This window comes from Lactuca virosa, chromosome 1, assembly GCF_052849685.1.
Source record: "Lactuca virosa cultivar CGN04683 chromosome 1, Lactuca_virosa_CGN04683_v6, whole genome shotgun sequence".
NCBI lineage: Eukaryota > Viridiplantae > Streptophyta > Magnoliopsida > Asterales > Asteraceae > Lactuca > Lactuca virosa.
Genome location: NC_136426.1, coordinates 102,547,436 through 102,565,625, shown reverse-complemented (window position 1 = coordinate 102,565,625; position 18,190 = coordinate 102,547,436). Strand labels below are relative to the sequence as shown.

Genomic DNA, 18,190 nt, shown 5'->3' with positions numbered 1-18,190 from the left:
AACATTTAATATTTGATTGCACTAATTTTGATCTAATTACAACCAAGTAAGTGTGTGTTACTAACATCAAATCATAAAACATATACGAATTTCATAATTTGATTAACTAGATTGATAAGAACCCTAGTTCATTGATCAAGTGAAAAAGAGAACTAACCAAACACATGATTAAGATCAAATCAAAGATTACTAGATGTTAAACACAAATCAAGTTCAAGTTACAACCTAACAACACATACTTAAGAATTCAGATTCGGAAATGATAATGAAATCAACCACACATGTATAGGTTAAACTACAAATCAAACAAGTTCAAACTTCAAATTGACTTACAAAAAGGAAATTAAAGTGTTTCCAAGTGTTAATCTACTTCCAAAAGCTCTGAAAATCGCCTTCTCTCTGTCCAAAATCCGACCTAACCTCCAACAAAACTGATTGTCTCCATTAAATGAGAGTAAAACTACTTTAAAAACTGTCGAGACGTTTACACGGCCCGTGTAAATTAAAGAGTGCCATTTACACGACCGTGTAAACAAGAAAAGAAGAATGCTCTTGCATATGCGTTTACACGGCCCGTGTAAAATATAAGCCATAATTTACACGGCCGTGTAAATGTCTGAAAGGCTCAAATCTTCATTTCTTCATTCTCTCTCTCTTCAATGCTCCAAAACTTCTGAAACTTTGTCTCCAACTCTTTTTAACTTCCTCCATCAAGATCCAACCTTCAAAAGTCCATGAAATATCATAAAAGTGTGTGAATGGAATTGCATCATGAAAAATCCCGAAAAATATGCAAAATGCATGAGTTTAAACCTAAATGCAATGCACTTTTATGAACTAAAACTACAAAATGAATGCATGAATATGCATCTAACAAATCTCCCCAAACTTGAACCTTTATTATCCTCAAGAAAGAGCAAGAAGATTTAAACTAGAGAAAATAAAATAGAATAGAAGAAAAGAAAATTAAAGTTAAAACTATTTGAAACTTAATGCATGAAATCAAAACAAACATGAAAAGATCCAACCCAATTACCCTGTTTTGTACCATAGTTGAGAATGTACTTGTCATGCCTTGAGTCAACTTGGCTTTAGTCTCAAAATATTATATGATAATAGAAATAAGACTTTAGCCACTCCCTAATACAACTCAACAGAATCAAAGATCACAACACTTTTTTTTTTTTAATATCATCAAGTCAATTCTACGAACAAATTATGGTCTTACTCTCGTGAAATTATATGTGACAAAACATGCTCAACCATCTTTGTTTCATAAAATATAACAATGTCCGATTCCAGCTATTTGTTGGTCAACAACAATCTTTTTCTGAAAAATCTTTTCTAAAAAATTCCCTAATATTTATCCAGATTGGTTACAAACTTCTAACCACTTACACCAGCCAAAGTAATTAACATTCAGTCCAATGTCATAAGTTCAAATCCAAGTCCAAGGGAATCTTTTGACAGCCAAGTATTTTTCCTAAACACAATATTCAATTAAACTATAAACACAATTATATACAAACTTCTTAATTATTATTTTTTTTTTTACAAATAAAGCTCATGGCTTTCTTTGAAATCCGTGTAACGGGCTTCCAACCAACACATCCAAATCAAATGACCTTAGTGTGCTAGATTTAAAGAGATCCCTCGGGTTTACTTGCCCGAACCTTAAAGGCCACAGATTAGCTTTATTTGCTATTATTAAGTTCATGACTTTCTATGGAACCCATGTAACGAATTTTCAACTCAATCAGTCCCAAACAATTTAGCTTTAGGCGATTAGGTGTAAAACACCCCTCAGAGTTTACTTGTTCGAATCCCAAAGGTCACAGATTAACTTAATAATAGTTTTTTTTTTTATATATTTTAAGTAACACATATACAAATATCTAAGTTAACACATAACACTCTTATTAATTTATTTATTTATTTATTTGGCCAATTTCTTTATATTTTCGCCCTTGACTTTTCTATTGTGGGACATCTCACGGTTTATTACCGTGAGGACTTCTAAGACATTTTTCAGGGGACTAAAGGTTAACATGCAAAGACCCGTAAGTATAGTTGAAAGCTATGTCCCCAAGCAGGGTATATAAAAGGGAATGAGTAGAAATGACTTTTTAGAGCGTTGGAAGGCTCGGGACATTGAAATTTTGCATTCTTTTTTTTTTTGGCATTTTAAGTTCAATTGAGCATTTACTACTCATAAGACCATTCATATGTCCCAAAGAATTAACTCATACCTGCTGTTATGCTCCAATGTTGACAAGCTTCTCACTTTCTGTTTTGCACAAGTAGCTTCGGGAGGTGTGTTCGTGTGCGATTAACTTGCTTTTAGATTTTCAATAAAAAGAGCAAGTCTAATCTCAAGGCACATGACTCATTTACCAGCTCAACTGTTTCGAAAAGATTCGGTTGCTTGGGATTGGATCTTTTTTTTTTTTTTTTTTTTTTTAAGATCAATGCAATACAAAAATTTAGATGTTTAGATGCAAAGAAAATAATAAAAATTAGAATAGAAAGAAAATCTTTTTGGTTTTTGAAATTATTATTATTTTTTTTTTTAAATGACAAAGAAAAATAATGCAATGCAATGCAATATGTACAAAATTACATGCAACCTACATGCAACGGGATAATACATGGATGGATGCCCCTCCCCAAGCTTAAAATAAGCATCGTCCTCGATGCTTGGAGAGAGGCATAGCCGGCCTATTGAGGACCGGGCGGTGGATATGGAGGGAACTGTGAAGGATAATCTGCAGGATAGTATGGAGGCCATTGGGGTTGGGATGATGATGCTGCTGCTGTGTGGGGAGCACAAGAACTCAATGGATATCGCTCATCAAATGATGAACGTTGCGGTTATGCTGCTCTTGAGCGATCCATCTCTGATCCTGCTCAGCCCACCGCAGTTCTTGTTGGGCCCAACGCTCTTCTTGCAAGTTACGGTAGTCCTGAAATTCAGAAGTGATTTCAGCGACACCCGTATAAATTTCTCCGACTTCCTGCTGTATGCTGGTGTAACGGTAGTTCAAGCGTGCAAACTCGCCCATGTAAAGATTGTATTCAGGAAAAGGAATGGGGCGAGATGAGCTAGAGGCACCAGCAGTAGGAGCAGGAGGAGTAGAAGTGGTGGTTGAAGGTCTACGGGCAGCAGTAACACCCAAGTTGGATTGGAGGTGCCAATTGGTAGAAGGGATGTCATTGGCCAAGACTAATATCTTCTTATTTCGGTTATCGACGCTTAAATATTCTTTACCATCGACTGTCCAATGAACATCCCCATTGGGATGGCGGTGAAAGAGATGCATGATTTCCAAAACCTCAAGTGATAAACGAGTGCGGCCCGGAATTATATTGGTTGGATTGTTGGGTAGATGGAGGCCAAGATGTTCAGCTATAATAGATACCATGCCTCCACAATGTAGCTGGCCACCATTGCTCAGGGCATTTCTGAGCATTTTCTGAACTACCCAACACCCAAAATGAGGGACTTCCTCGGGCTTGTTAATCATGCACCACAAAACTTCTAATTCTTTTTTGTTTGCTTTGCTAATCTCTTCTTGAGGAAATAAGAGAGAAGCAATAATCCGGTGGGTGACCTTCAGAACCGGATGAATAATGCTAGAAGCTTTTGTTGTGCCTGACTGAAACTCATCTTCACAAGAGATAGTTCTCCAAAACGTTCCACACTCGCGCTCAAATACAGCATTTCTTCTTCCTTTTGCTGTATATACATCTCTTTTCGCTTTTGGGGCACCAATAATATCACAGAGAGTATCAGCATGAATTCTATGTGATTGATTGAGCAAACGGAAAGTGAGGATGTGTGTTTGGTAATCGAAAGTGATGGATGACAAGAATTCCAACATAGGTGTTTGATAACTGACTGCATGTAGATTCAATAGCCCTTCCCAACCAATGTTCTTGAAGAGCTTGTGGACACCTTTATAGATATGAAGGTCTTTGAGGGCTTGGATGTCCACAAATTTTTGAGCCGCCGTTACTCTTCCAATAAGGCTTGCATACAAAATGTTTTGTTGATTGGTCTAAAAAATAAGACCAAATTCATATGGGTTTTCCATGGGATGTTGGTCTTGTTCATCATTAGACTCTTGACCACCCATATGTGAGATCCCAATTCTAGCCCTTTTTCCACGGGAGGCCATGGTCAAATTGGATTCAACAAAGTTTTGCACACAATGTAAGACAATTTAAACTCAAGAGTATGCACAAAAATAAACAGCAATATCACCAAAATCACCAAAATCACCCCAAAATCTAAGTATATGCACAAGTAAAGAGTTGGAACAATTATACCAATTTGTGCTTGAAAATGGTGGTAGGGTGATATCCAATGCTTCCCCAAGCTTTCCCCAAGCTTATCCTACAAGAAATTTCAAGCATTAGGTCGAGATTTGAAGTTCAAAAATTCTAGGGTTTTGCTCAAAAGCCCCAAAATCGGCCATGAAAAGGGTGGAATAGAGGTGGAAGACAAAGAAGATGAAGAAAAGAGAAGAATTTCATACCTTGGAGCTTGATTTTTGATGCAAAATTGAGGAAGATTGAGTATTTTGAAGGGTTTTTTCGAAGGGGGCAGTAGGGAGGAGAAAAAGCGCAGGTTATGTGAAAAGAATGAGTTAAAAAAATCGAGTTTTAGCCTCAAAATCGACCAGCTCTGTTTTAACGTTTACACGGCCCGTGTAAACAGAAGGGCACAATTTACACGGTCGTGTAAATGTAGAGTTTTAACTGCGGTAGCTGGTCGTTTACACGGCTCGTGTAAACCATAAGCATAATTTTACACGGCCGTGTAAATGTCTGTAAAGGCCAAAAAAAATTGATTTTTTCACTTTTTGAATTTGCAACCCGCTAAACCTCTACTGCCCGAAAAATGATTTTTAACCCTCTTTTAGCATGAAAAACAACTTGGAAGTTTGAAAACAAAGAAAATACAATGAAAATATAAGAAATGACAAAAATACCCCCGGGTTGCCTCCCGGTTAGCCGCCCCTTTTTAATGTCGTTGGCTCGACTTTGCCCCAACTATTTGTGCTTCAGTCTTGATACGTGGGCCTCTCCAACACATCAACCTCTTCGCCATCTCCTTCTTGAGATGTATATTCTTTAAGGGATCCAGTGGAGTTTTTGCTCCTGAATTTTGTGCTTGTTCCATCGGTGGAAGGATTTTGACTTTGGTGGATGGCTTGGGTTTTATATCATCACTCCTCACATGCTTCTTGTCATCAATAAACTCTAAAATCTCCAACACTTCATTATCCATATCAAATTTCTTTGCAATCTCTTTGGCTTTGTCCCTGTCTAGTTTTCGTGACAAAACTAACTCTAGAAATTCATTGTTAGACAAGTTCAAACCCTTTTTTGTTGAGGGCTGGATCAAATTGACAAAATTAACAGATTGAACATCAAAAGGAGTCTTTTTTGCTTCATGCACATTGAAGTTGATAACTTCACCATCAAATTCCATACTCAAAGTTCCATTGTAGACAACAATTTTTGTTTTAGAAGTTTTAAGAAAAGGTCTACCCAAAAGTATGGAACTTGAACTTGGAGAGTCATCATCTCCCATATCTAAGACATAAAAATCAGCCGGGAAGACAAATTCATCGACTTGCACTAACACGTCCTCTAATACTCTATTTGGGTGTACCAAAGACCGGTCAGCAAGTTGGATGATCACACCGGTTTTGCTCAATGTTCCTACACCAATTGATTTGAAAAGAGAATATGGTAGGACATTTACGGATGCACCTAGATCAAGCATAGCTCGGGGTACATAAAGATTCCCCAACTTGCAAGGCACGGTAAAGACACCGGGATCCTTGCACTTCGGGGGCATCCTCTTTTGCAAAACCGCGGATACATGCTCCCCAACTGTTACGACTTGATTTCCTTTTAATTTCTTTTTAGATACACAAAGATCCTTAAGGAACCTTGCGTATCTAGGTACCTGCTTGATGACCTCGAGGAGTGGAATGTTGATTTGAACTCTCTTGAACATTTGCATGATCTCATTCTCCTCCCGTTCTTTCTTCGTGCTCTTTAATCTTTCGGGAAATGGAGCAGGTGTGGCTTTAGACTCGGTGATGAAGGGCTTCTTTTTGATTGTTTTCTCTTCCTCCTTCTCTTCTTTGGTTGCCTCTTCAACCACCATTTCTTCTTCCTTTTGATCAACCGACAATTTTGGACCATCATAGCTCTTCCCGCCTCTCAATGTGATGGCACACACATTGTGCCTTGGGTTTGCTTCAGTTTGGGCAGGCAACTTTCCTTGAGATTCTAGTTTGCTTACGGAAATAGCAAGCTGTGAAACTTGTTTCTCTAAGTTCTTTATGCTTGCTTTTGTCTCTTGTTAGAAAGCTTGTGTACTGGTTGCCAAACTCTTCACTATGTCCTCTAAAGACATACTTGATGAACCCGCTTGTTGAGGAGGGTGTTGTGGTTGCCTTGGCTGAAAGTTTTGTGGTGGAAAAGGTGGTCTTTGTTGGTATTGATGTGGTTGACTTGGTTGATAGTTCCCTTGTTGATTTCCTCCCCAACCTTGATTGTTGTTCCATCTTTGATCACCTCGTGGCTGCTCATATTCCCTTTGATTAGACCCAAGAAAACCTCCCATGGCTTTTGCTTCTTCATAATCTTCCTCTTGAAGTTGAGGGCACATGTCGGTTGGATGCCCCACTTGAGTACAAATACCGCATGGACGGGGTGTGGGTTGCACACCTTTGTCTTTGGCTAGCATCATAACCACTTTCGTAAGCTCGGACAATTAAGCTTCAATTTGAGGAGTTTGGACCTCCTTTACACCTCGGGGTGCATCCATGTACCATTCTTCTTATTGGACTGTATGCTTGGATTCTTCTGCCATGTTCTTGATAAGAACTCTGATTTCTGTTGGAGTCTTATCAGCTATAGATCCACCACTTGATGCATTGAGTAATCTCCTATCCCAAGATGACATTCCTTCACAAAAATACTGCAACAACTGATATTCTGTAATCCTATGTTTTGGACATCTTGAACACAATTTCTTGAACCGTTCCCAATATGTATGCAAGGCTTCTCTCTTTTGTTGCTTGATACCAATTATCTCTCTGCGTAAAGCTGAAGCTCTCATTTCTGGAAAATATTTATCCAGAAACATCCTTGCAAGTTCATTCCATGTTGTGACTTTTCCCTGATTCGTCTCCTTCTTTCATCAAGAGCATCTTCATCATCTTCTTCAAATTCTATCCTTTCTTGTCTCCTCTGTTCTTCTTCCTCTGTTGAAATGATCTCAGCTTGTCTGATTCTTCGATGATCTGCTCTTATTTCTTCCTTATTATCGAATTTATTCTCTGCTAAACGACGCAGCCTACGATCATCTCTTTTCATGATATTTGAATCTTCCCTGCTAGGAAAAGCCTTCTCCAAAGCAACTGACCTTGCCATCCGCATATCACCTTCTTCATCGCCATCATCTGCCCACTCAGGAGCTTTTCCAGGCCAATACCTCTTCACTTTTGTTTGCCCGATTTTGCCTCGAAGCTTATCCCTAACCGCTATGACAGTATCACTAACACCCGCCGTTACCGACATCGTTACAGCCAACAAAACCCTAGTTTTTTTTCTGAAACCTGGAACGAAAAATCAAAAGTGAAATGTAGAACAGAATAGGATTATAATCGTATGGCTTCCCACAAAATGTTCTTAAGCTAGAGTTAATGAACGAAATCGACTTAGAGAACTACAAAATTACAATAAGAGCTTACGAATTCAACCGACGGAATCGATTGCCTCGGGTAAATCCCCTAATTTGGTGGCTCCTTTTGAGATCGAGTTTATTTTCAGAAATTATGCGACTCCAATACGGATTCAATTAACAATTTCACACAACGATCTAAAACGAGCCTAAACAATTAATTCAAACATCAAACCCGGTGGATTCAAACAATTAATTCAATTAACAATTTCACACAACGATCTAAAACGAGCCTAAACAATTAATTCAAACATCAAACCTCTGAAACTACAATTCAATCAACAAAAATTAATACTTACAAATAAAAAATCAAAGATTGTTTTGATGCTAGAAACCTTCAAATCGATCTTCCTTTTTTTTTCTATTATGTCGTGCGTATGAATCCCCCAAAGAAACTGATGAGTGTGTGGATGTATACCCCCAAAACCGATCCCTTCAAAAGAAAGTTGTGATGAAAGTTTTTTTTTTTTCTAATAGTCACGTGAGTCTTAATCCACATAGTGGGCGGCTATTAAAAAGGACTTGGACTAAAGACATTTTTTGGGGCTGATTTAAAATACAAAAAGTGGGCTACCATTTAATTTATTTGATGACCAGCCCATAAAAGTTCATTACACTTAGTCCAAATCCAATTTTCATTGTTCATATTTAAGATGAATGAGATCAATGAGTTGGTAGTAAAATTATTGTAGTAAAATTTCAGTTCAATCCGGTCTCATATTCACCCTTCAATCTAGCCACTTGATTAAGACAGCACAATGGTACTAGATTTCCAAAAAAATCTTTAAATCATTTCGTATTATTTATTTATCGTGGATGTTGTTTCGAGACTTCAATCAAGGTCGCAATGTCTTCCATGTGAATTTTCAACTTAGTTCATATTTATTCATTGAACTTTTTTTTCGTGGGTATTTAATGTATGTTCTCCGTGACTTGCATTGCTCTAATCTGTGTTCTTTACTTGTACAAGAGATTAATTTTGATTTTGATTTTATTTGGGTTTCATGATGTGGTTTTTGTTTGATATGGGTTTATTAATTGGGTTTCTTTGTCGATTTTTTTAGAGAAGCCAACAAGTTGGGTTTTTTGAAATTGGTTTAAGCACACCAACAATAAATGTTTTTTAAAACTAATTAGAGGGTTAAATCCATTGGGTATTTTGTATAGCTAAAAGTTAGGTCTATTGTGTTTTGTGTCCATCAATAAGCTTCAAATTACTCTAACTCAATTTTGATCTGATCTCCTAATGATTTATTGTTGGTTAGTCTTAGTTGTCGAATAAGATGAAGGTGTTGATGGTGGAGATGGGGAGCATGATGGTGGTGAAATTGGGAGACATTGGTTATGGAGAGAAAGAGAGGGTTTGTCAGTCGATTTATTATTTTAGAATTATTAACATATAACAACAAATCTAGATAATATCAAAACATAATTAAAATTGCATAATGGTATTTTCAAGTATAGCCGATTTATTATTTTAGAATTATTAAAATATAACAACAAATCTAGATAATATCAAAACATAATTAAAATTGCATAATGGTATTTTCAAGTATACGAGGGACCACATATAACATCTTAAAAATACAGTCCAAAAATTCCATTTTTAAATCATTAGTGAAAGCCATAATTATGAACCATTTCATTCATAAACAAAACTGTTATATCAAATGTTAGGGTGTCAAACCAACAAATAATGGGATAAAATAATATTAATAAAGCTCAAGTCACTGCTATTTCTTATACTAAAGATAGTATAGAGTAAGCAGGGTCGGTCCACAGGAATACAGGACTTCTTATCTTGCCATATTTTCACACATAATACAAATAATATTAAAATGGGGGATAGTGTTTGAACTTGAATTAAACTTCATAAATAAGAAAGATTGATAACAAAACGCAGTAAAAGAAGTACATTTCCGATTCTGACTCTTATACATGTATTATGTTGAAAGATGTAATATGATTATAACTCATGTTCAATCTAGGTTGGTAAGTTAGATATTAATAAACTCTAATATCCAAATTGGCAAAAGTATTTTATTCAAAACAAGCTCTTCAAATAAAACTTCATTTAATTGATTCAATTCAAATAAGTTCTTGCATCAAATCATTAAATGACATTAAGTTTTTGCACTAATTACCAACAATGTTTAACATTCCTCTTAAGCTTGGGAATATAAACATTTAATATTTGATTGCACTAATTTTGATCTAATTACAACCAAGTAAGTGTGTGTTACTAACATCAAATCATAAAACATATACGAATTTCATAATTTGATTAACTAGATTGATAAGAACCCTAGTTCATTGATCAAGTGAAAAAGAGAACTAACCAAACACATGATTAAGATCAAATCAAAGATTACTAGATGTTAAACACAAATCAAGTTCAAGTTACAACCTAACAACACATACTTAAGAATTCAGATTCGGAAATGATAATGAAATCAACCACACATGTATAGGTTAAACTACAAATCAAACAAGTTCAAACTTCAAATTGACTTACAAAAAGGAAATTAAAGTGTTTCCAAGTGTTAATCTACTTCCAAAAGCTCTGAAAATCGCCTTCTCTCTGTCCAAAATCCGACCTAACCTCCAACAAAACTGATTGTCTCCATTAAATGAGAGTAAAACTACTTTAAAAACTGTCGAGACGTTTACACGGCCCGTGTAAATTAAAGAGTGCCATTTACACGACCGTGTAAACAAGAAAAGAAGAATGCTCTTGCATATGCGTTTACACGGCCCGTGTAAAATATAAGCCATAATTTACACGGCCGTGTAAATGTCTGAAAGGCTCAAATCTTCATTTCTTCATTCTCTCTCTCTTCAATGCTCCAAAACTTCTGAAACTTTGTCTCCAACTCTTTTTAACTTCCTCCATCAAGATCCAACCTTCAAAAGTCCATGAAATATCATAAAAGTGTGTGAATGGAATTGCATCATGAAAAATCCCGAAAAATATGCAAAATGCATGAGTTTAAACCTAAATGCAATGCACTTTTATGAACTAAAACTACAAAATGAATGCATGAATATGCATCTAACAAATCTCCCCAAGCTTGAACCTTTCTTGTCCTCAAGAAAGAGCAACAAGATTTAAACTAGAGAAAATAAAATAGAATAGAAGAAAAGAAAATTAAAGTTAAAACTATTTGAAACTTAATGCATGAAATCAAAACAAACATGAAAAGATCCAACCCAATTACCCTGTTTTGTACCATAGTTGAGAATGTACTTGTCATGCCTTGAGTCAACTTGGCTTTAGTCTCAAAATATTATATGATAATAGAAATAAGACTTTAGCCACTCCCTAATACAACTCAACAGAATCAAAGATCACAACACTTTTTTTTTTTTTTTTAATATCATCAAGTCAATTCTTCGAACAAATTATGGTCTTACTCTCGTGAAATTATATGTGACAAAACATGCTCAACCATCTTTGTTTCATAAAATATAACAATGTCCGATTCCAGCTATTTGTTGGTCAATAACAATCTTTTTCTGAAAAATCTTTTCTAAAAAATTCCCTAATATTTATCCAGATTGGTTACAAACTTCTAACCACTTACACCAGCCAAAGTAATTAACATTCAGTCCAATGTCATAAGTTCAAATCCAAGTCCAAGGGAATCTTTTGACAGCCAAGTATTTTTCCTAAACACAATATTCAATTAAACTATAAACACAATTATATACAAACTTCTTAATTAATTTTTTTTTTTACAAATAAAGCTCATGGCTTTCTTTGAAATCCGTGTAACGGGCTTCCAACCAACACATCCAAATCAAATGACCTCAGGGCCTATTCTTTCAAAATGATACACCCCCCCCCCAACTTTACTCGTCGAGTCTAGCAAGAACTCGACGAGTTCACCTTCAACCATGACATCGGGACCATCTTCAACCGACTCGTCGAGTTCATCATGAACTCGTCGAGTTCATCTTCATCATATGAATATGTCCAGTCTATGACTCACCGAGTTCTATGAACAACTCGTCGAGTCCGTCTTCATGGGTTGGGAGATTGCCTTGGACTCGCCGAGTTCATCCTTGAACTCGTCGAGTACGATGATCTTTCAGGTCCACTATGAACCTAGACTGGCTGAGTTCCTTACTAACTCAACTCATTCTTGCTAGCAGAAGGGTTTTGGGGCAAGGAAACGGCCTGACTCGCCGAGTCCTATAAGTGACTCGCCGAGTCACTCTATGTCCAAATCTATTCAGACGATTTCAGTCGAGCACAAAGCATCCAGGGCCCAGATCTAACCTTCTAGGGTCGGAATAACACGCAAAGCTACTGCCTTTACATCCATGCATGGCCCTTTTTGCTCAAAAGGCCATAACAACCTCTCAAACCTTGCATGGGGAGTTCTAATGGCATAAAGCTTGCACCTTTATGCCATAACAGCCCTTAGTGGTGCTAGATCTGAAAACACAAGCCCTTGGGACGTCCATTCCTCTCGTGTTAGGGTTCTTGGACCAAAAACCCCCAAAAGTGACAAAGAAGAGATCCACATGCATAATAATCAAGGTGGAAGCTTTCTTACCAGAAAATGGAGGAAAATGCAAGAGGTTTCTGGATCTACTAGCCTCTTCTTGAACCTCCAACTTCCTTCTTCTTCTTCCTCCTCAAGAGTACACAAAACACACCAAGGTGGCTCAAACACTCACAAGATGCATTAGGGTTTCGTGGGTGAGGGTTTGGGGTCTGGGGGCTGGAGATGAGGCTGAGGGAATGAGAATATGATGCTTAAATAGGGCACCAAGTCCCGAAATTAGGGTTTCCCAACCCAGACCAGACTCGCCGAGTCAGTCCCACGACTCGCCGAGTCGGCCACTTAATCCGTGACACGGAACTCGCTCCGACTCGTCGAGTTCTTCCTTGGACTCGACGAGTTTACTCATTGACTTAGGGTTTTTCCTTCCTTTCTTGGTCTCCTGGATTCTAGGTGTTACACCACATCCACAAACATATATTATTTTTGACTAGTGATGCAGGTAAGAAATTTGTTAAACCTTATACATAGTTTTTAGTAAACATATGGACCAAATTTGCAATCTACTCTAAAAAATTCAAAAAAAAAATACTACATTTCAACAATTTATTTGATAGTTTGCTATTTTATTTTTTTTAATAATTTTAAAAATTCACTCAAATCTTCTAAAAGTTTTAAAAACATCATTCATAATTTAAAAAATGCATTTTCATTATTTTTATAAAAGATATTTTTCTCTTAAATGCGACGTAATTAAGTTGATTTATGGGAATACAACCCAAATTTTTTAAAAGCACAAGTAAAACACCCGAAACCATTTTCCATAAAAACCAAGGTAATGAAATTGTTTTGACATCACCGAATCATATCACAAAAATGTATCATAATCATCACAAAAACAACAAAAGTCTAAATCATAAAATCATTATCGATTGGATGCGGTACAATCACATTAGGCTCTTCCCCTTGTCAGCATGACTCCTTGAAAAACATTAAATCAACAAATTCAATCGCAAAGCTTAGTGAGTTTCCAAAATATCATATATATTCGTGTAATAGCTACACATACCATTACAAACATAACGACCACTTTCATGATAGTATATAAAATTAACTTCACCAACATACCTAAGTTCTTCCATCATCTCGTCAATATCGTGAACATAAAATGTGTCAATATCCGAAGTCAACATAATGTTGGTTCCCATTGAGATACTTTTTTCCCGAAAATTTTGTGGATTTCACACCATTGTGTAAACGAATGGAAAATATTGTAGGATAACCAACTTTTCAATGAGGTAAAAAATTAAAACTATGGATAAATTGTGACATCCCCAAATTTACGGTCATTTTAAAAATTTTATTTATGCTTATTTAAAAATCAGAGTATCCATTTTAAAGAATAATATTACGGAATTTGTCCCCGGAAAACATGATAAAGATATTATCAAAACATTTCCGAAGAAATGTAATTTGTTTATATTAAAACATTGGGATGTCATCGTCAATATAGAAACATAAGCATAAACAGATTTTACATTCATTTACACTAATGATTTACATCTCCTTTAATCTCTTAGTGTAATGTATCTTCGTATCGACACCTGTGATACAAATAAACTGAGTGGGTTAGGTTGGGAAACCTGGTGAGTACATAGGGTTTTCAACCCCCAATAATATAAATATTATGTTTAATCATCAAAAAATTAACCCAACTTCCCATCCCCATTATATTCTTTATTCTTAAGGATCTACCCTAAGAATCATTTATTCTTCATTCATTCATTCCTATGGATTGTCCTAAGGAATAGACACGGAGTCCATTGCTTCCAGGGTTTATCCAATAGGCACTAAGTTCATAGCTGCCGATGTTATCTGTTAGACACTAAGTCCATAGCTGCCAATATCCATCTATAGGGCACTAAATTCATAACTGCCAACGTTCATTTATAAGGCACTAAGTCCATAGCTGCCAGGGTTTTTAGAGTACATATGGTGAACATGTCGTTCACAAACACCTACAGGTTGAGAGCCTGCTAGCGTTTCACTGGACTGTCTAGAATAGTTTGTGGTCGTCATCTATACTCTGCTAGATGACTGGATCAACTTCAGAGTCAAGGCTTCTCATCATCTTTCACCTCTCATCATCTATATCATCTTTCATCTCTCATAATTCATCTACCCATCTTTACCTAATATATTTACAGGTATAAAAATACATATATAGTTTAAATCAAGTAAAACATGTATAAATCGTTCATCTACCATAGATATCAAGAACACAGATAATAAACACATATAGTTTGTATTAATATTAAATACTTCATATCTATGTATAAGATGAAAGTAACTATGCACCCACTTGTTAAAGTGATGACTCCAAACTCGGACAACGCTTCGCTTTTAACAATTTTATTTTCCTTCGACGAAACCTAGTATCATTATCACAAGATTTTAGTCTAATATTTATTGCGACTAATTATTAGTCTAGATTTATCATTAACTCAAGGTTTTACGAGCAATATTGTTTTTCTTGTATTATATAAGTGTTAAAATGTAACATCCATAAAATTCGAGTCAATTTAAAACTTTTTAAATCATATAAAATCATTCAGTTATTACAATTTGTTTTCAAAATAGTTTAAACATCAGAGTTCCCATAAATCATAAACATAAATCGAGGAAGTGTACGGTCACGCCTTCGCCTTCCCGCGACCATCCGCTGAACCTGAAACAATAAACTGAAACTGTAAGCCCGAAAGCTTAGTAAGTTACCCCCAAAATACCCATACGCACAACAATACACATACAATAACAAACATCATGTACTGGGTCCACAGCTTTACAGACTGGATTACCCCTGGGCCTACAATATGAGTCTAGATTGCCTTACGGGCCCACAGCTCACATCTGGATTGCCATCGAACCCACAATACGAGTCTCCCTCAGCTCATATCTGGAATGCTCCTTAGCCCACAGTACGAGTCTCCCTTAGCTCGTATCTGGAAGGCTCACGGGTTTGTTGGTTACCGCACAGAGCAGTTTCACCTCAACCCATCCCACATAAAATGTCCACATATAACACAATTAATGCACATACAGATAATCACATCATACTACAGGTAGTCCTACAGATCTACCTAACTGGCATAACAACTAGCATGCAGACAGTCAAACCAACTATAGGTCACTAGGCATAACCACATCCGATCTACCAGGATACCGATCTAACAGATCATACTAGCATATAACCATCCTATCTACCAGGATACCGAGCTAACATATCACAACAGTAATAATCCCAATAACAAAACAAAGGGTCGGCCTTGGTGCCTTAGACCCTTGAGTACAGTGAGGATAACTCACCTCGCAAGCAGTGTCGAAGTACCGAAACCACTGATCGCTGTCTCACCGGAAATCCCGAAGTATCACATAATAAATATCAAGTCAATACTCAACATTATATTATTGACTAAATGTCCACACAATCCATCATGTCCATTCTCTTTATTGGGCCAAGGCCCATTACCAAGTCCATAACCTTGAAAGTCCTTATACAAAGCCCACTATTGGCCCAATTTACCAAATTGGGCCCAACTCCCTAATTGGGCCTCACTCCAAGATCCATTATCAAAACTTGGCCCAAAACATTATATTCATAAAGTCCAGCAAAGGCCCAAATCCAACTAGTCCATAAACAGCCCAAAACCCGAAGCCCAATTGTCAAAGGCCCAACAGAGGACGTACGCGGGGCGTACTCCTCTGGTACGCGAGGCGTACTCGTCCAGATGTTGACCACCATCGGGGTGGTTGACCCAGTACGCTGGGCGTACTGGATTTACGTTGGACGTAAAGGATTTAAGCTGGGCGTACGTTGGGTTTCACCAAAACCCTAATAAGTGCTTAATGGCTTAAGCACTTAAGCCCAAACTCCAGATCCATCGACCAAATGTGCCATAGGATTATAAAGTCTCGAACTTTATCACTTTGGATGTCCAAAAAGTTATTAACACATGGTCTTAATCCATTAAGACCTTCCTACTTCATGCATGAGACAAATCTAGCTATTGGGACACCATTTTTATCACTTAGGACCTCTTCTAAGGCCTGAAAGGACAATTCGTTTCGTCCAAATCATAACATGCACCATTTTAGGACTTTTAGGACAAGAATGCTTCCATAAACTAAAATGACTAGATCTATCCCATACAAGAATAAAGTTCCAAGCTTTTTACCTTCTGGAGCTCCCAAAACAGATGATGAACCAAGATCTACAAGCCAATCTTCCCTCCATGGCTCCTTGATGCATAAGCTCCTTCTTGAAAGCACCAAAAACACACTTATAAGCTCAAGAAGGATCACTAGGAGGCTAGGGTTCTCTCAAGGAGGATGAGGGAGGTGTGGAGGCTGAAAGAGATGGGAGGGTATAGTCCATAAGGTGCTTAAATACTCCACGAACCCTAAAAGTTAGGGTTCCATCCTGACACACGTACGCCTAGCGTACTAGGGCACGCCCTAGTATGATTAGCATACCACATGTACTCCCGACGTACTACTTAAGTTTCCAAACTTACCATTTTGCCACTAGGGCCTCCTTTTGCCACTTCCATCTAAATCAAGGGCCAAAATGACCTGATTAAAATCCGAGGGATGAATTTGAAGCTACTGGAAAAATGGGATGTTACAACTCTCCCCCACTTAAAGTCGATTTCGTTCTCGAAATCATTCCTTACGATCCCCGACAACCCGACATCCTGAGGGGCATCTCATACCCATGACAGCCGACTACTTCCGAAGGAGACTAAATCCAATGGGAATCTTCTCGTTCCAGAGAAGACGAATCTATAAACCCATGCAACACCCAACCTTACTCTACCTAAACCTGCAATCTGGAAACCTGAATTCGGTCTGGCTCCCTGACAGACCACTCATACTAACCATCGCTAGTTCCCTTCCCAACACTACTAATTGACTATTCAACCCTGGGATCCTGAGGTTCCTACCTGAAAATAGAACCATGGATCATATTCTGCTGAACTCTTGAGCCTACAACTTACCGTCGGCCCACACCGGGCTTCTTGGCCTACTGCATAGAGCAGGACCGCCTCAGCCCGATCAAGCACAACATGCCACCTAATAGATCATCCGGATAAGATGTCCACATAATACCGACGATAATCTACCATGTCGCTTCTTGTCGTCCACCACATCCATAGAATACAGTCCCGCAAGCGATTACCACCAACAACATACCTACCACTACTGGCCAACCAGACAAAATCCTGATGATCCAAAATATCGGAAACCCAACTTTCCCTCTTCCTGAAGTGAATCCTTTGTGCTGACAGGATAATGCGTCATTTGGCTCCCAGAGTATCATACAAAACCAATCCACTAATAAACACGAACACTCATTCCTGGCCCAATCAGCCTCGGGCTGGAATACCAGGCATGCCTACGATGGGTCCAGTCATCCTTAGGATGGAATACCCTCATATCTCCACACATGTTTGGCCCAATCAACCATCGGGTTGGAATACCAAACATATCAGGTCCACTCAATCATAGGGTCTGGTCATCCTTATGATAGAATACCCTAGATTGGAATACCTCTATGAACATAACCCGGGTCTACTCATAACTTGAGATCCAAGGATCTATCCTTGCGTCTTATCCACAATCCTCTGATTCGTCACAACCGAGTACAACTCCCCCGAACTCAACAAAACTTCCAATCCGAACGCGCTCCTACAAGAGACATAACCAACACAATCTATATGCCCACAGCCTATGACTGGAATACCCTTACATGGTCCTCAACATATGTCTGGATTGCTTCTAAGCCCACATCATGAGTCTGGTATGCCCTCTCTGGCCCTCAGCTCATGACTGGAATGCTCCCGATAACCTA

General features: G+C 37.6%; 1 protein-coding gene across 1 annotated transcript; it reads right to left on the bottom strand.

Moving 5' to 3' along the window:
* Window positions 1–7,140: 7,140 nt before the first annotated feature.
* LOC145118513 (uncharacterized) lies at window positions 7,141–8,197 on the bottom strand. Its single transcript, XM_079054216.1, has 2 exons — window positions 8,104–8,197; window positions 7,141–7,643 (listed from the first exon to the last, which is right to left on the bottom strand). The coding sequence occupies exon 2, from the start codon at window positions 7,603–7,605 to the stop codon at window positions 7,141–7,143; it is 465 nt and encodes a 154-aa protein (XP_078910342.1). The 5' UTR covers window positions 7,606–7,643; window positions 8,104–8,197.
* Between the last annotated feature and the right edge of the window lie 9,993 nt (window positions 8,198–18,190).